This window comes from Choloepus didactylus, chromosome 5, assembly GCF_015220235.1.
Source record: "Choloepus didactylus isolate mChoDid1 chromosome 5, mChoDid1.pri, whole genome shotgun sequence".
NCBI classification, from domain to species: domain Eukaryota; kingdom Metazoa; phylum Chordata; class Mammalia; order Pilosa; family Megalonychidae; genus Choloepus; species Choloepus didactylus.
Genome location: NC_051311.1, coordinates 134729645 through 134745579, shown reverse-complemented (window position 1 = coordinate 134745579; position 15935 = coordinate 134729645). Strand labels below are relative to the sequence as shown.

The following is a 15935-nucleotide window of genomic DNA, read 5'->3' as shown; positions in this document are numbered from 1 at the left end:
GGAAACAATATAAGACTAAGTTGTGACTACTCAGCAACCACCATGGAGACAAGAAGGCAGTGGCATGATGTATTTAAAACTCTGAGAGAGAAAAATTTCCAACCAAGAATACTTTATCCAGCAAAACTCTCCTTCAAATTTGAGGGAGAGCTTAAATTTTTCACAGACAAATGCTGAGAGAGTTTGCCAATAAAAGACCTGCCTACTTCAGATACTAAAGGGAACCCTACTGACAGAGAAACAAAGAAAGGAGAAAGAGATATAGAAAATTTTAACAGACATATATAGAACCTTACATCCCAAATCACCAGGACACTCATTTTTCTCTAGTGATCACGGATCTTTCTCCAGAATGGACCATATGCTGGGACATAAAACAAGCCTCAATAAATTAAAAAAACAAACAAACAAACAAAAACCAACTGAACATATTCAAAGCACAATCTCTAACCACAATGGAATACAAATAGAAGTCAATAATTTTTGAATTGTAACTCCACTATTTACTTCCTACATGATATAAAATACACAAACTTAATGACAAATCAGTGGTTTTGAACTCAATGTAAAATATATAATTTTTGACAAGAACTATATAAACGTGGGGGAATGGAGGAGTAAAGGTACATGGATTATGTGTCCTATTGAAATTAAGTTGGTATCAAAGAAAAACAAGATTGTTATGGATTTAAAAGTTTAATTTTAAGGCCCACAGTAAACACAAAGAAATTATCAGAGAATATGACCATAGAGATGAAAAGTAGAGTATGGGTTAAGAGAAGTGGAGGAAGGGGCAATGGGGAGTTAAGAAATGAGTGTAGGTTTGCTGTTTGAGGTAAAGGGAAATTTCTAGTAATGGATGGTGGGAAGGTGATAGCATTACAACATTCTAAATGTGATTAATCCCACTAATGGAATGCTAGGGAGGGGGTGGAATGGGAAGATTTAGGCTGTATATATGTTTACACAATTGAGAAAAAAAAAAAAAAGACAGTCTAAATAGATGACAATTGAATGCCAAGGATGATCCTGGATGGGATCTGAGGATGGAGGACAGGAGGCTCAAAGGGACACAGTTGAGACATAAGGAAAAGGAAATATAGAATGTAAGCTTTGTGTCATTGTTGAATCTCTTGTACTTCTTAGCTGCGCTTAATGGGATTGCATAAAAGAATGTTCTTGTTCATGGGAATTGTTTATGTTGATAACAGTGTTTGTTCAAGGATGTGTGCAGCTAGCTCTCATATGTTCAGAAGACAGAGCAATAGATGATGGATGATAGGGACAGAGGGAGGGAGGGAGGGAGGGAAAGAAATAGCGGTGTGACAACATGTAAAAGTTAGTGGATCAGGGTATCGGGGGAGGAGGGTCAGGGAATGCTGGAGTTCTGTTTATGGGGTTTGTATTGTTTTTGCAACTGTTCCTATAACTTTGAGTTTATTTCAAAATAAAATTTAAAAAAAAAGAAATAAGGCTAAAGAATGGGGAGCAGTTGCTCATTATGAGCAGAATGTTCAACTAGGGTGAACTTAAATGTTTGGAAATGGACAGGGGTGATGGTAGAATGTTATGAGAATAACTAACAGTGCTGAAAGGTGTGTGAATGTGGTGGAAAGGGTAAGTTCAGAGTCATTCATGTCAACAGAAGGAAAGTTGGAGGTTAAAGATGGGAATGTATAAAATAGTGAATCCTGTGGTGGACAATGTCCATGATTAACTATACAAATATTAGAAATCTCTCTCATGGACTAGAACAAAGGTATGTCACTATAACTAGAAGTTAACAACAGAGAGGCATATAGGGAAAAAATATATACCTATTGCAAACTATGAATCAGTAATGGAGGGGGGCATGGTTAGGGGTATGGGAGGATCTGAGTTTCCTTTTTTTTTTTGTCTCTATTTCTTTTCTGGAGTAGTGAAAATGTTCTAAAAATTGAAAAAAAATTAATTTTGTTGATGGATGCACAGCTGTATGGTGGTGCCGTGGGCAACTGATTGTACACTTTGGATCTTTGGATAGTTGTATGGTATCTGAAAAATCTCAATTAAAAAAATAGCAATATTATTAAAAAAAAAAAAAAAAAAGAGTATGGGATGGGTACTGGTAGCCACCACATGGGAGAGCAATTTATAGTTCTTTGCCATAATTTATCTGCCTCTTCCTCCTGCTCTTCCCATAATGCTATACAGTGTTCTTCTGGAGTTTCAAAATAGTTTCAGACAGTTTCTTCCTGTTTAGTAGTTGTTTTGGTAGGATGACTGAGTCCTGGAGCTCTCTATTCTGCCATCTTCCCCAGAAGCCTAAACCAACTGATTTCTGACAAAAGTACAAAGGAAATCCAATGGAAGAAATATAGCCTTTTCAATAAATGGTGCTGGAGCAATTGGACATCCACCAAGAAAAAAAAAAAAGGACCTTGTTCTAAGTCTCATTTTGCACAAAAATTATCTCAAAATGGATAACTGACTTAAATGTACAACATAAAATTATAAAATTTTTAGTAAAAACATAGGATAAAATCTTCAGGATCCAGAGCTAGGCAAAGAGTTCTTAGACTTGACACCAAAAGAGTGTTCCATAAAAGAAAAAAACTGATAAAATGAACTTGATCAAAATTTAAAACTTTCGCTCTGTGAGAAGAAAAGCTATAGATTGGGAGAAAATATTTGTAAAACACAAATCCAACAAATGACTACTGTATAGAATATATTAAGAACTCTAAAAACTCAACAGTAAAATAACAATCTAATTTAAAAATGGGCAAAAGACAGGACACATTTCCCCAAGGAGGACATACAGATGGTGTGCAGGTTTGAATGTATTATGTCCCCCAGAAAAAGCTATATTCTTTGATGCAATCTTGTGGGGGCAGACATATTAGTGGGGATTAAGTTAGAATGTTTGGATTAGGTTGTTTGCATGGAAATGCGCCCCACCCAACTGTAGGTGATAACTCTGGTGAGAGAATTTCCATGGAGGCGTGGCCCCAGCCATTCAGGGTGGGTGTTGATCAGTGGAGCCATATAAATGAGCTGACAAACAGAAAGAACTCAGTGCAGCTGAGAATGACATTTTGAAGAGGAGCTACAGCCAAGAGGGACACTTTGAAGAAGGCACAGGAGCTGCAGATGAGAGACCATTTGAAGACAGCCGTTGAAAGAAGACTCTTGCTCTGGAGAAGCTGAGAGAGGACAAATATCCCAAGTGCAACTAAGAGTGACATTTTTGAGGAACTGCAGCCTAGAGAGGAACACCCTGGGAGAAAGCCATTTTGAAACCAGAACTTTGGAGCAGACGCTAGCCACATGCCTTCCCAGCTAATAGAGGTTTTCCAGACACCACTGGCCGTCCTCCAGAGAAGGTACCCGATTGCTGATGTGTTATCTTGGAGACTTTATGGCCTTAAGACTGTAACTGTGTAACCAAATAAACCCCCTTTTATAAAAGCCAATCCATCTCTGGTGTTTTGCATTCTGGCATTAGCAAACTAGAACAGATAGTAAATAAGCACATGAAAAGATGTTCAACATTGTTAGCCATTAGGAAAATACAAATTAAAACAATAATGAGATATCACTACTGTGGTAGTTTGAAGCTATATGTACCCCCAAAAAAACATGTTATTAAATTTAATCCATTCCTATAGAGGTAAACCCATTCTAAATCTTTGGATGAGAATACTTCAGTTAAGGCATAATCCACCTCATTCATGATGGGTCTTGGTGCTATTACTGGAGTTCTTTATAAGGGAATGAAATGGAGACAAAGAGCGAGAAAGTCAGGGAATCAAGAAGCTGAAAGTAACAAAACCTGGAAGAGAAGGGAGAGACCAGCAGATGCTGTCATGTGCTTTGCCATGTGGCAGAAGGGCCAAGGATCACTAGCAGCCAGTCTTCAGGAAGTAGCGCCTTGATGATGCCTTGATTTGGACATTTTATGGACCCTAATCATTGGTGAATAAATTCCCATTGTTAAAGCCAACCCAGTTGATGGTATTTGCTTTCAGCAGCCTAAGAAACTAAAACAACCGCACACCTATAAGAATGGCTAGTAGTGATACTACCAATGCTGGCAAGAATGAGGTGGAACTGGATCACTCATACATTACTGGTGGGAATGTAAAATTCTGGAAAACAGTTTGGCAGTTTCATAAAAAACCTAAGATGCCACTACCATATTATCTAGAAATTGCACTCGGGCATTTATCCCAGAGATATGAAGACTTATGTTCACATGAAAACCTTTACATGAATGTTTATATCAGCTTTATTCATAATAGATCCACACTGGAAACAAACCACATCTTTCAGTGGGTGGAATGGTTGAACAAACTGTGGTACATCCGTACCAAGGAATATGACTCAGCAGTAAAAAGGAATGAACTTTTAATATCCACAACAACCTGGATGAATGTATAATTATACTGAGCAAAAAAAAGCCAATCTTAAGAGGTTACATATTGTGTGTCTCCATTTATATAACATTATCTATGTAACAAATGTATAGAAATGAAGAGTTTTGTGGTTTTGAGGGATTTAGGAGGAGTGAGGGCAGGAGAGAGTTGGGCGTGGCTATAAAAATTCAACATGAGGGAATCCTGTGGTGATGATAAAGTTCTGTGTCTTGATTATATCAATGTCAATATCCTGGTTGTGACATTGTACTATAGTTTTACAAGGTGTTTTCATTGGGCAGAATTGGGTAAAGGGGTACTCAGGAGCTCTTGATATTATTTCACATAAATTTATCTCAAAATAAAAAGGTTAATTTACAAGATAGAGAAAGATGGGGGGGGATGAAGAGAGAGAGAGAAGAAAAACAATATTTTCCTAAACACTATGTCTGAAAGAAGAAAATATTTTAGTGACTCATAAAGGCTCCCCAGTCTCAAATATAGATAATTCATGAACATCTGACTCACCAACGAACCTAAGACTTGATATTTCTTATTAAAGCAATCCCTGCAATGCTATATAACAATACAATTATACTTTATGACAAAATATGTGTGTTCAACAGTAAATGCTGTGTAATTAATAATATGTAAATAGTTAGAAAAACTCTAGAAGCTATTCTAGTAAGTAAAATCCTTTCAGCATGTTTAATGAAACACTTTCAAATCCATTATAGTGTATTATTAAACTGATATTAACAATAAATCACACAAATGAAAGTTGCAAAATCTAACCAAGTGGAATCAGTGCTTGTTGGGTAGTTGGTACATTTCAATATTCTTGGATTTCTGATACTATTCATACACAAAAAAATCTCACACATACACACCATAGAAGATGCCAAGGGAAAAAAATGAGTAAACAAATTTGTTTATTTCCTTCTTTTATTGAATTATTTTGATGGTCCAGCAGAGACAGTGAACATAGTGGTTACAAGTTCAGGCTTAGTTTAAAGTCAGCCATCCTGAACAGAATCTTGACTCTGATTTTGGCTGAATGACACAGGCAAGTACTTATGTAAACTGTTCATATGTGGAGAATGATAGTACCTAATTCATAGAGTTGCCGTGAGGATGAAATGAGGTTAAGTATGTACAGCACTCAGTACCTAGGACATACCAGGTACTCAATAAATGTTTAGCTGTTCTCATGACCTGCAAGAAGGATTTTAATTATTTTGTTAAGGGTCCTCGCTCTGGTGGGCATCATTATTCTTTTTGGCCATCCAGCCCCTTGGAACACCTTCCAATATTTGAGGAATTCCTCAGCTTATGAGTTCACGCCTGTGACAGATAGAAGGCCAGAAGATCATGTCCCCAGCTACCATTGCATCTAGGTCACAGAGGAATCAGAGTTCAGTTTGAGAACTAAGGATTGTTAAGAAGGCAATGAGTGAAATAGATCAGGGCAAATCCATTATGGTGTAGAGGTCCAAGGTTCTAGTAGAGGCATGCAGTGACCAACTGTTTCAGTTTGCTAAGCTGTCAAAGCAGATACCACAAGATGGATTGGCTTTTGACAATAGGCATATATTAGCCAAAAAGCTTATAAATGGATTGGACTCTTTTAATCACATGGCAAGGCACATGATGGTGTCTCCTGGTGTCTCCCTTCTCTTCTAGGTTTCGTTGCTTTCAGCTTCTTGCTTTCCTGGCTTTCAATCTCTCTGTCTGAATTTAATCTCTTATAAAGGACTCCAGTAATAGCATTAAGACCCACCCTGAATGAGATGGGTCACACCTTAAGTAGCCCCATCAAAAGATCTTACCTACGTGTCCACACCCACAGGAATGGATTAACTTTAAGAACATACTTTTCTAGGATACATGCAGCTTCAAACCACCACACCAGTACTGTCAGGGAGAACAGAGCTAGCTGCCAGTGGTTGTCCTGCCAGGCAACCCTGAAGTCTACTTTGGGCATTCTGCCTGGTGGCAAAATCTTCAAGGCTGGTTCACTTGCCCTCCCAAGTATTCTGTGAGTTATTTAATATCCTCTAATAAATTCCTTTTCTGCTTAAACTAATGATTTTTTATTATTGGCAATTAAAAATTGTGACTGACACAAATTAATACCAGAAGTGATTGCAGACAACAGATCTTCAAGGAACTGGAAGATACGCCATCACCAATATACCAAGAAATAAAAATTTGTGAAAGGTATGCCAACTTCTTTGAAACACATTGAAATAAATGTTCTCTGGAAGGAGATACTGAAATTGAAATGGGCTCCCTGATTTTAAGGGGATAATAGAATCTCTGGATGGCAAAGGCCAAGCCCAGCCCTAACAGTCAGAGGCAAACTGGGAATGGTTCCTGTAATGGGCAACAGGAAAGGAGGATAATCAGAGGACTATTTGGCAGTGGTTACTGTATGCCTCTACTAGAACTTTGGCCACTTGGACCTCTGGAGGCTGGATGTGTCTGCTGCACCCTTTTTCTTAATGGATTCCACTCAAAGCCTTCTTCACAATCCCTGGTTTTCAAATTGGAGTCTGAATCCTCTGTTACCTAGCTGCAAAGGAGGTGGGAACATGAGCTTGCTCGGGGTATTTAAACTGAAACAGACAAGTAGCACATTAAGGTCTACATTATGATCTCATGCTTGGCACTACTTAAGAGCATGAGAATCCTAATGGGCCTGGATTGAGGAGACATTCCTCGAGAGAATCTTCTGGAGAAGGTATATGTGTGCTTCTGCCAGATATCAGGACACATATGCCCATCTACAACTACTTTGTTAATTTTTCAGCTTGAGTTTTTTCAGAAAAAAACTTGATTTCACTTTTCTGGAGTAAAATCAAGCCCTAAACCTATATGAAGGCTGACTTGTGGTATGAATTCTTGGGGGATACTTTTTCATCCCTCCCAGTCCTGAGCCCAAGCCAGGCAGGACTCCTCCTTTCTTCCCTTTGCCAGTGGGTGGGCAGCATTTTATCCTTTAGAGTCAAGAGTTTCAGCAATATGCAGGGATCTCAGCCACCACCTCTCACTGCCACCCCCCACCCCCTGCATGAGCTTTACTTCCATTCTTCTGGGCTACTTTTAAAGCCTAAGGCTCTTTCACATTAACAAAAGTCCTTAAGTTAGGGCGGACAACATTAATATTCAGTTCCTGTTCCCCACCTCACCCCTGCCTTCAACCAGAGGATCTGCTTTACTTTCATGTGACCTCAATTATGTTTTTTTCTCAAATCAATAGATGAGTTTTACCTGCATCTTTAAAATCCTAAATAGGTCTAGGTCTAAGGAATCATCTGGCATCTTATTTTCATAGCTGAACAACTCATAGATCTTGAGATTCATCACTCTGCTGAATTGTTCCTTTGGCAGAGACATAGAGACCTTCCAAAATTTTTCTGGTATCCTTATTTTTAACTATTGTGGTTTGCTTAATCAAAGCAGCTGAATTTCTTCAAGAATTAACTCATCTTGCTCGGTTTGAGATACTGAACAAGGAATGCTTGGCCTCATCCAAACCCTGTGGATTTATTTTGGATTTCAACAAGAGACCCACCCTCCTGAATAACAATGTTGATGAGGAAGTGGGCAGACCCAGATCTCCTCTTGTAATAGAGGCCATTGCAACACCCTTGATCATGTTTTGTACATGACTACTGACAGTGTGAATTGTAGTCAGTTCCTTTCTAGTTCCCCACCATTTGTTGACTCCAAACCTTTTCTTTATCTTTCCAAGGAGACTGAGTTCTACACTGATGTGATTGAAGTCCCACCACAGGGTTCCTCTGGGGCCCCTCACAATAACTATGTGTCCCTTCAGCGTGATGTTGACATTTTCTGGAATGCCAACAATCTGGTTGCTGAGAACGGTCTTCATTCTTGCAGTAGATATGGCAAAGAGCTCAATTATGCTTTAATTTGGGTGGGTGGGGGGCTATTTTACTAATTTTTTTTCATCAGGAGGGTTTTTAAAATACATTCTTCACTATATTGTTGGAAGCAGAATCTAAGGCATTTACTTTACAGTCACTATCCATCCCGAGAGGTAAGATGGGGGTAGGGGGAACAAGTGTGCCAGATATGACTATGAGACACAGCAATTTGTAGATTATTGTGCTCCTCAACTACTAATGCTCTCAGATATCTTGAGTAAGCTGTAAGAACCATGGATCTCTTTAAAATTTGAATACATGGATATTATAACACAACTGCTTTAAACAGGAATGTGCTAAATGTTCATTTTTGTTGTTCTTTCTCCTCATCCACCCATGTCTTTCAATAACAGTACACTTGATCCACAATTTCATTGGTTAAAAGTCAAGAACTTGCTGTTTTCTATTCCCCACCTCATTTGAATAAACCTAAAATGATGTCTACCAATTCAGTTGGCCAACTGATTTACTGCTACATCTATATGAACTGCAACATCAATTCAGTGTAACCTCCCTATCAGTCAACTCCTTTATGATTGGAGACTAGTAATTTGTGATATCACAACAAAAAACTTTGATAGGACAATCACCTATTTAAGGACCACATTTCCCTTTGGAGGGATATAGGTGGCAATATCAGGACTTGACTTTTAAAGTGCAGGCTGAATTTGCAAGGTGTTGCTACGCCCAGTCTTTAAAAAATGTGTCCGTATATCACATGAGACTACTTAAGAACATCTCACTATCTTGGTCCCCTCCAAAAGCCACAAAAGGTCTTGAATAGTGGTGTGATTTCTGCTGCTTTATAGGAAGAGTGTGGTAGTAGAGAGATTGGAGGGAGAGGGAAGTGGAAGTTAGGAGAAAAAACAGTGGAAATAATCCAGTCATATATGGGAATGGATGGTCTGAAGCAGAAATCATAGGATCGGTGGTTTGGAAGGAATATCAGGTAATCTAGGTCTGCCTCTTGGTATCTATTGCTTAAATTCAAGGTGGGAGAAAGGACTAGAATGTAAGCTACACCAGAAGAGCGCTCACTGATTTAATCCAGGCACCTAGAAAAGTGCCTGGCACATAATATCCATTCAATAAAAACTTGACTAATGAATACAACAGGGCTAGACAGAATACAGCAGAGGAGTATTTCATCAGAATTTGGGGGTTAAATCTGAGGGGCAAAGAGAGTAGAGAAGAAACTTCCCAGTGACAGACTGAGTTTATCAGGAAGGGGAGCTAAGCTTTGGAGGAAAAGCATGATATCTGAAAACTGCTGTGATCAAACTTAAATTTCTAATATACCAACCACAACAGCTTACTTTAACATGACGTTCACCTATGTTAAAAGGGATGCAAATCCTCTAGATTTCCAAGAAATACTCTCTAATCATCTAAAAACGTTTCTTCTAGATGGTGCCGGCACACCATCCCTGTTCTTTTTGCATACAAACGCGGCAGGGCGAGGGGTGGGTGAACCGGGACGTCGGCATAAAGAAGACTACAGTTCAGAAGCTAGAGCTATAATACTGTCTTTGCCGAAATTGCAGCACCTTCGCCAATCTCGGGCGTCTATCAAGGGAAGAGTTGGAAGATGACTTAAAGTAACAGGTTAGACGGTAAGGTCACCAGCTCGGGTCCAAATCCTGTGACTCCTGGTTACAGACTCTCCCTCCCGAACGTAGTTGGCGCCAGCCGTAGAATTATGATTGAGTCTGGGTAAAGGTCGTCAAGTGACGGGACGGTAGCCAGGAGACCTCTAGATGAGTCAGTGATGGGGCGTCTCCTCCTGGTGGGTAAAACACCCCTTTCCAAGCCTGTTACCTCTGCAGGATAACGCCCGCCACGCCCACCTCGCCTGCCTACGCCTGCGCACTAAGGTTGGGTGGGTGATGTCAGCCCTTCCCGGCACAACCTCGACGTCATACACCCAAGGGCCTGTCGTAATGGCCCGGCAAGAGAGGCCTCCATGGGGAAGGGCATCCACGCGTCACAACCTACCATGCTAGCCGGCATGCGCGCGCAGGCCACTGCGCAGGCCTTGGTCAAGGAGCCAATGAGGTGCTGCTGACGTCACCCTGGATGTGCTGGCCCGGCCACACGTTGATTCGCAAGAGAGCGGAGCGAGTTTGGTTGCACCAACACCGGTACATAGCGCGGAGCGGCGTGCCCTTGGATTTATAGAGCGGGACGTTCGGCTTCCGAGCGGGGGCTTCCGTGTCGTACGCGACGAAAGAGCGGTGAGCACAGGGCATGGAAGCTGCAGTGGGTGGGAGGCCGAGCCATGGGGGGCGCGCGGGTGTAGTCGAGACCTGCGCCCAGTACCGGGGAGCGGAGCTCGCGTGGCGCAGCCGGGGCCGGGAGTAACGGCCCCTCTGTGGCCAAGTAGAACTTGGTAGGTCAGGGTTTGAGGGAGCAGAACCCCATTAAGGTAGAGGCGTGGACTCGGCGAAGGCCTTGAAGGCCCGGAGGTGGCTGGGGTGCGGATCCGACGAGGGCGCTTGCACTTTCATTGTCGGTCCGAAGAGGTCGTGGAAATGGTGGCTAAGGCTTTTTTCCGGGGTGTGGGCGGGGATGGGGGGAACGATTGGCAGCGCTTTCCTTCGTCTTTCAGAAAGAGCAAAAGATTCTACTCCTCTAATAAGAGTCACTTGGCCCAACCGTTAACTAGCTCAGATGTTTCAGAAAAGCGGTTCTCATGGCATTCTCCTTGAAACCTGAATGGGTGACCTCGTGATGGCCCCCGGGATCCCAGAGCTGGAGGGTTCCTTCAGCAAGGCAGGTTCTAATGACTTAAGCTACACGTGTGCCCTGAACAGGTTGAATCAGCCCTCGACCTTTTTTTTTTTTTTTTTAATTTATGTGCTTTGCTTTATCCTTAGAGATGACTTGAAATTGGGATTGTGAATAAATAATTAGGCCTTCTTAAAGGTTGCAATTTGGGTGGTTTTAGTTTGATGTAATTGTGGTTCAGCTTAACCAGAGTTGTGACTCTTTGACCTTGACCTCGTCCTTTGAAACTTGGGTTTTGAATTAGGTTCTCACTTTGCCTTACTTGGCCTTTAACCTTTCACTCCTTATTCATATGCATCCACACTTAGACAAACACAGGGAGATATGTTTTAAGGAGTTTCTCCTTCCAAATAGTGTTTTGGTATAAAAGAGTCTGTTGCAAGTGTACTAAATAAAACAAGATTCATCGTGGTACTTCCTGTCATGTATTAGCAGTGGATTAATAATTGACTGGAGTGATCACTGGTTTCCATTGTATTTTCTACTTAGAAGAGAATACTAAGTTGGGACTTTCATTTTTAGAATTCAAAATGGGTGATGTTGAGAAGGGCAAGAAGATTTTTGTTCAGAAGTGTGCCCAGTGCCACACCGTGGAAAAGGGAGGCAAGCACAAGACTGGGCCAAATCTGCATGGTCTGTTTGGGCGGAAGACAGGTCAGGCCCCTGGATTCTCTTATACAGATGCCAACAAAAACAAAGGTAAGAGGGGGGGAGTTGTTAAATAACTGGAAGTACTAATTGCATGAATGTGGCCTGTGGTAAACCCTTTATCAGCAGTGCAAAATACTTAACCATTGCATCTCTTTTTGTTTAGGTATCACTTGGGACAACGAGACACTGATGGAGTATTTGGAGAATCCCAAGAAGTACATCCCTGGAACAAAAATGATCTTTGCTGGCATTAAAAAGAGGGCAGAAAGGGAAGACTTGATAGCTTATCTCAAAAAAGCTACTAATGAGTAATAGTTGGCCACTGTGTTATTTATTACAAAACAAATGTCTTGACTTTTTTACATGTACCATATTTAAATTGATCTCATACACTAGAATTCAGATCATGAATGGCCTCATTTTTGTTGGACAGTCCTGAGTTAAATAAGATTAGCTATAGTTAAATTAATATGAACAAGCTTTTTGAATTTTGATAGTAATTCTGGTTTGGCAAATGCTGTCCCTATTTCCCCCTTCTAAAGGTTTAATTGGACTTGAAGCTAGGTTGAATTAGTAATGTTCAACTTTTCACAAAGAAGGTGAATGTCAGCTTACAACCTGTAGATGATTGGTTTTAGATTTAGATTTATATAACTGATTTTATGAATATATTTAAATACTAAGGAAATTCCTTCACTGTTTCATGGAACAGAGCTAGACTCACTTGGTTTCAGTTGGTATTCATCAGCCTGTTTAAAGGCAGGTGCTGAAAATAAACTAGCTATGTCCACTTTATCTTTCTGGTCTTAACTGTGTAAACCTAATTAAAATTCCCTGAATCTGAAATGTTGCCTTTTAATTAACAAAAAGCATTTTGATATGGTTTATGTATAATACAAAATAAAGAATGCTGAACACTTCTCATATTTTATAGATAATCTATAAGGTTGGATGTTTTTAAAAAGTCAGTGTGACAAGATATAGTAGCAGGTTAAATTCTGCTTTTAAATTCTTTACTATTTAAGTCAGACTATGTTGTAATTCAGGGTTGTCTTTAAACTGCTATTCAAAACCACATAAAATTGTAGAACCACTGAATGATATGTGGTTGGTCATGATGCTTTTGCCAGCTCATAAGGATTTAGGTGGATGAGATAGACCAACAGCACAAGTTTGTAAACTTTGTTATCATAAGGCTTAAGATGATTAAAAAAAACGCACAGATCATGAGTTTTTTTGAATATGCTTGATTTAATGGCTGGTGCCAAAATTTTAATGGCTAGAAACTACAGTAGCTCTAAATATCCACACAGTAGTCATACTTGTCATGGTATTGGATTGTGTTTACTGGTCCTCCAGGACCATCTGAACTGGAATAACATGTCAGTAACTCAGTCTTAGCATTTCTATGGCCAGAATGAGAACTGCAGCATTATGCCAAATGTGCACAATGTGTGTGGTATGTAACTGTACAATTATGTACTAAGTTATTTCATACACGCTACGTGCCATACACGTTTATAGACGTCCTTGAAATTTTATAGATGGTGAGCTTGAATTAAGCAATAAAGAATGAGAGACGTTCTCAGGGACATAAATCTCTACTGGTCAAGGTAAGAGTCCTATCTTTGTGGGACAGTGAGGAAGAAGGGGCTGGATCAGTTCCTAGGCCTTTTGTCTTGATTTGCAAATTCAGAAATTCAGTTATTTCACTTAACCCAGAGGTTATCAAGCCCTGTGATCTAACCATCATGAATAAGTACTGTTTGATTTTTTATGGGTTAAAAATTTTTTCTCATACTTCTGTACCTCCTACATCAACTAAGACTTATGCGTCTATCTTCTGGGTTAGTGGTACTCAAATAAGTACCTCTGATGATATATGATGCAAATGGTTCTATAGATAATTCAAGAAATACTGTTAAAGGCACCATAGGAAATGGAAAGAAGGGGCATTTCTAGCTGTGAGGGATATATGCCCTCTTAGAAATAAGGAAATGGGGACAAAAAGCTAGCACTGTATATCTTGATTCTTAGGGCTTCATGTGAGGTGGCATGGTGCGTGGTATCAAAAGTGAGAACTGGATATGTCTTGGGTGTTTCTTCCAAGTGCCACCTGCATTCAATTTTGGCTAGAACGACACTGTCCAATAGGACTTTCTGTGGTGATGGATATCTTCTAGTCCTACACCATCCAGTATGTGGCTAGCCTGACTAAGGAACTGAATTTTCATTTTATTAAACTAAATTTACATAGCCACACAGGCCTAGAACTAAAACCAGTGGTCTATGACAAAAGTTTCCTCCTCTGGACTCTTATCAAACTACAGTTCTTGCAAGTACACTATAATGCCCTTCAGAATACCCCTTCCATTTCCTGTCTCTAAACCTGATATTCTCACCTGTATAATTTTACCAAGTTTTTATCTATTCCATCCATAAGTTTATAGATTATTTTGGGCAAATGGCATTCTGGTGGTAGGTTAGAGATACATCTTTTTGTCATCCTTTTTCTGCACTTTGCTCCAGTTTCTTTTTTGACATACTTTACATTTTAGCTTTGACCTCTGAAGACTTATAAATTGAAAAGGGTGTGACTGAATTCACATGGCTGTCTAGGAAGATGCATTGAGTGGCATGGTCTTAGTGAACTTAGAAGAGCATATCCGGCTTTCTGCAGTTGACTAGACTCAGGCAGTTTCATATGGTCAAACTTCAAAAACCAACATACTTAAAATGGGGAATATTCAGTTTTAGTGATGGGCTCCTTTGGTTCCAATTCCTTGTATCAGAATAACATGAAAGCCAAAGTAAGTGGGATATTACTGATCAGAGCTATAATTCACAGGCAGAACTGGTGTCTGACAGCATACAAATACACCTGCAGTGACCAGAAAGTTTGCCTCCCAGGTGAGTCTCTAGGCACTGCTGGGTACATACTGAGCCTGCTTCCTTGGCTACATTTTCTGTACCCCAGGACTGACCACAGTGCCCTGTTTCCACCTACTTATGAGTGGAATGCGAGTATAGTATTAAGTTTCTGTTTGCTTAATAATAGTTGAGTTTCAGGTTGCCTTAATTCAACTTTGGGGTTGTACCCTTAGCCTGTTTTTTAGTTCACTCAACCAAACATTTACTGTGTTTATGATTGATTTATTTCTCAAAGAGCAAATCTGTTTCCAGGTTCTTAAGGGGAACTTCCCTGATGGTCTCCCAATGTATCACCAACAAATAAAAAGTATAGTTTTTCATAATGGAAGTATACAATGATGAGAGTATTGATGTGTCATGTTTGAGACATTGTTGACAGTTTTTAGAAATAGCCTGGCAAAAATGGCAAGAGACTATAACTTGGTAGAACTTTAATTAAAATGTATTATTTTAGCCACTTGCAGAGAAGTCAGAATGTCAAAGCTGGAAGAGAACTTACAGTTTTGTTTTGTTTTTTTTTTTTTTTTACAATCCAACTGTGCTGTTACACAGATGAGGGGTGAAGTTAACCTGAACTAGGCTCATATAGCTAATGAGCAACATGGCTGAAACCAGAACCAAGGTACCTGACTAATTGTGTCTTAGCCTAAACCTCTCTCCCAGACATTCTAATGAGTGTCTTCCTTTTTGCTTTTTATTTCCTTGTGTCTTCATTAGAAGTGTGGCTGTGTTCCAGATTGGAGCCATTAAATATGTCTATAGCTTGAACGGCATACTTTGAAAAAGGATCATAGCCTAGTTAATTGTGTTTTTTGTGGTATGATGGAGAGTGCTGGGTTTGGATTAGAAAAGCTGTGTTTAGAGTAGAGGTCAGCGAACTACAGCCCGTGGGCCAAATCTAGCCAGATGCCTGTTTTTGTAAATTTTTTATTGGTTCACAGTCATGCTTATTCATTTATGTATTGTCTAGGGCTGCTTCTGTGCTACAACATTAGAGTAGTGACAGAGACCCACAAAACCTAAAATCTTTACAGTCTGGTACTTTACAGAAAGTTTCCCATCCCAACTCCTAGTTTAAAGTTGGCCTTACTCTGTGGTCTAGTTTGCTAATGCTGCCAGAATGCAAAACACCAGAGATAGATTGGCTTTTATAAAAGGGGGTTTATTTGGTTACACAGTTACAGTCTTAAGGCCATAAAGTCTCCAAGATAACACA

General features: G+C 39.9%; 1 protein-coding gene across 1 annotated transcript; it reads left to right on the top strand.

The window, feature by feature from the left end:
* Positions 1–10426: 10426 nt before the first annotated feature.
* On the top strand, positions 10427–12714 carry LOC119534497 (cytochrome c). Its single transcript, XM_037836926.1, has 3 exons — positions 10427–10584; positions 11660–11836; positions 11952–12714. The coding sequence occupies exons 2-3, from the start codon at positions 11668–11670 to the stop codon at positions 12098–12100; spliced, it is 318 nt and encodes a 105-aa protein (XP_037692854.1). The 5' UTR covers positions 10427–10584; positions 11660–11667; the 3' UTR covers positions 12101–12714.
* Positions 12715–15935: the final 3221 nt, after the last annotated feature.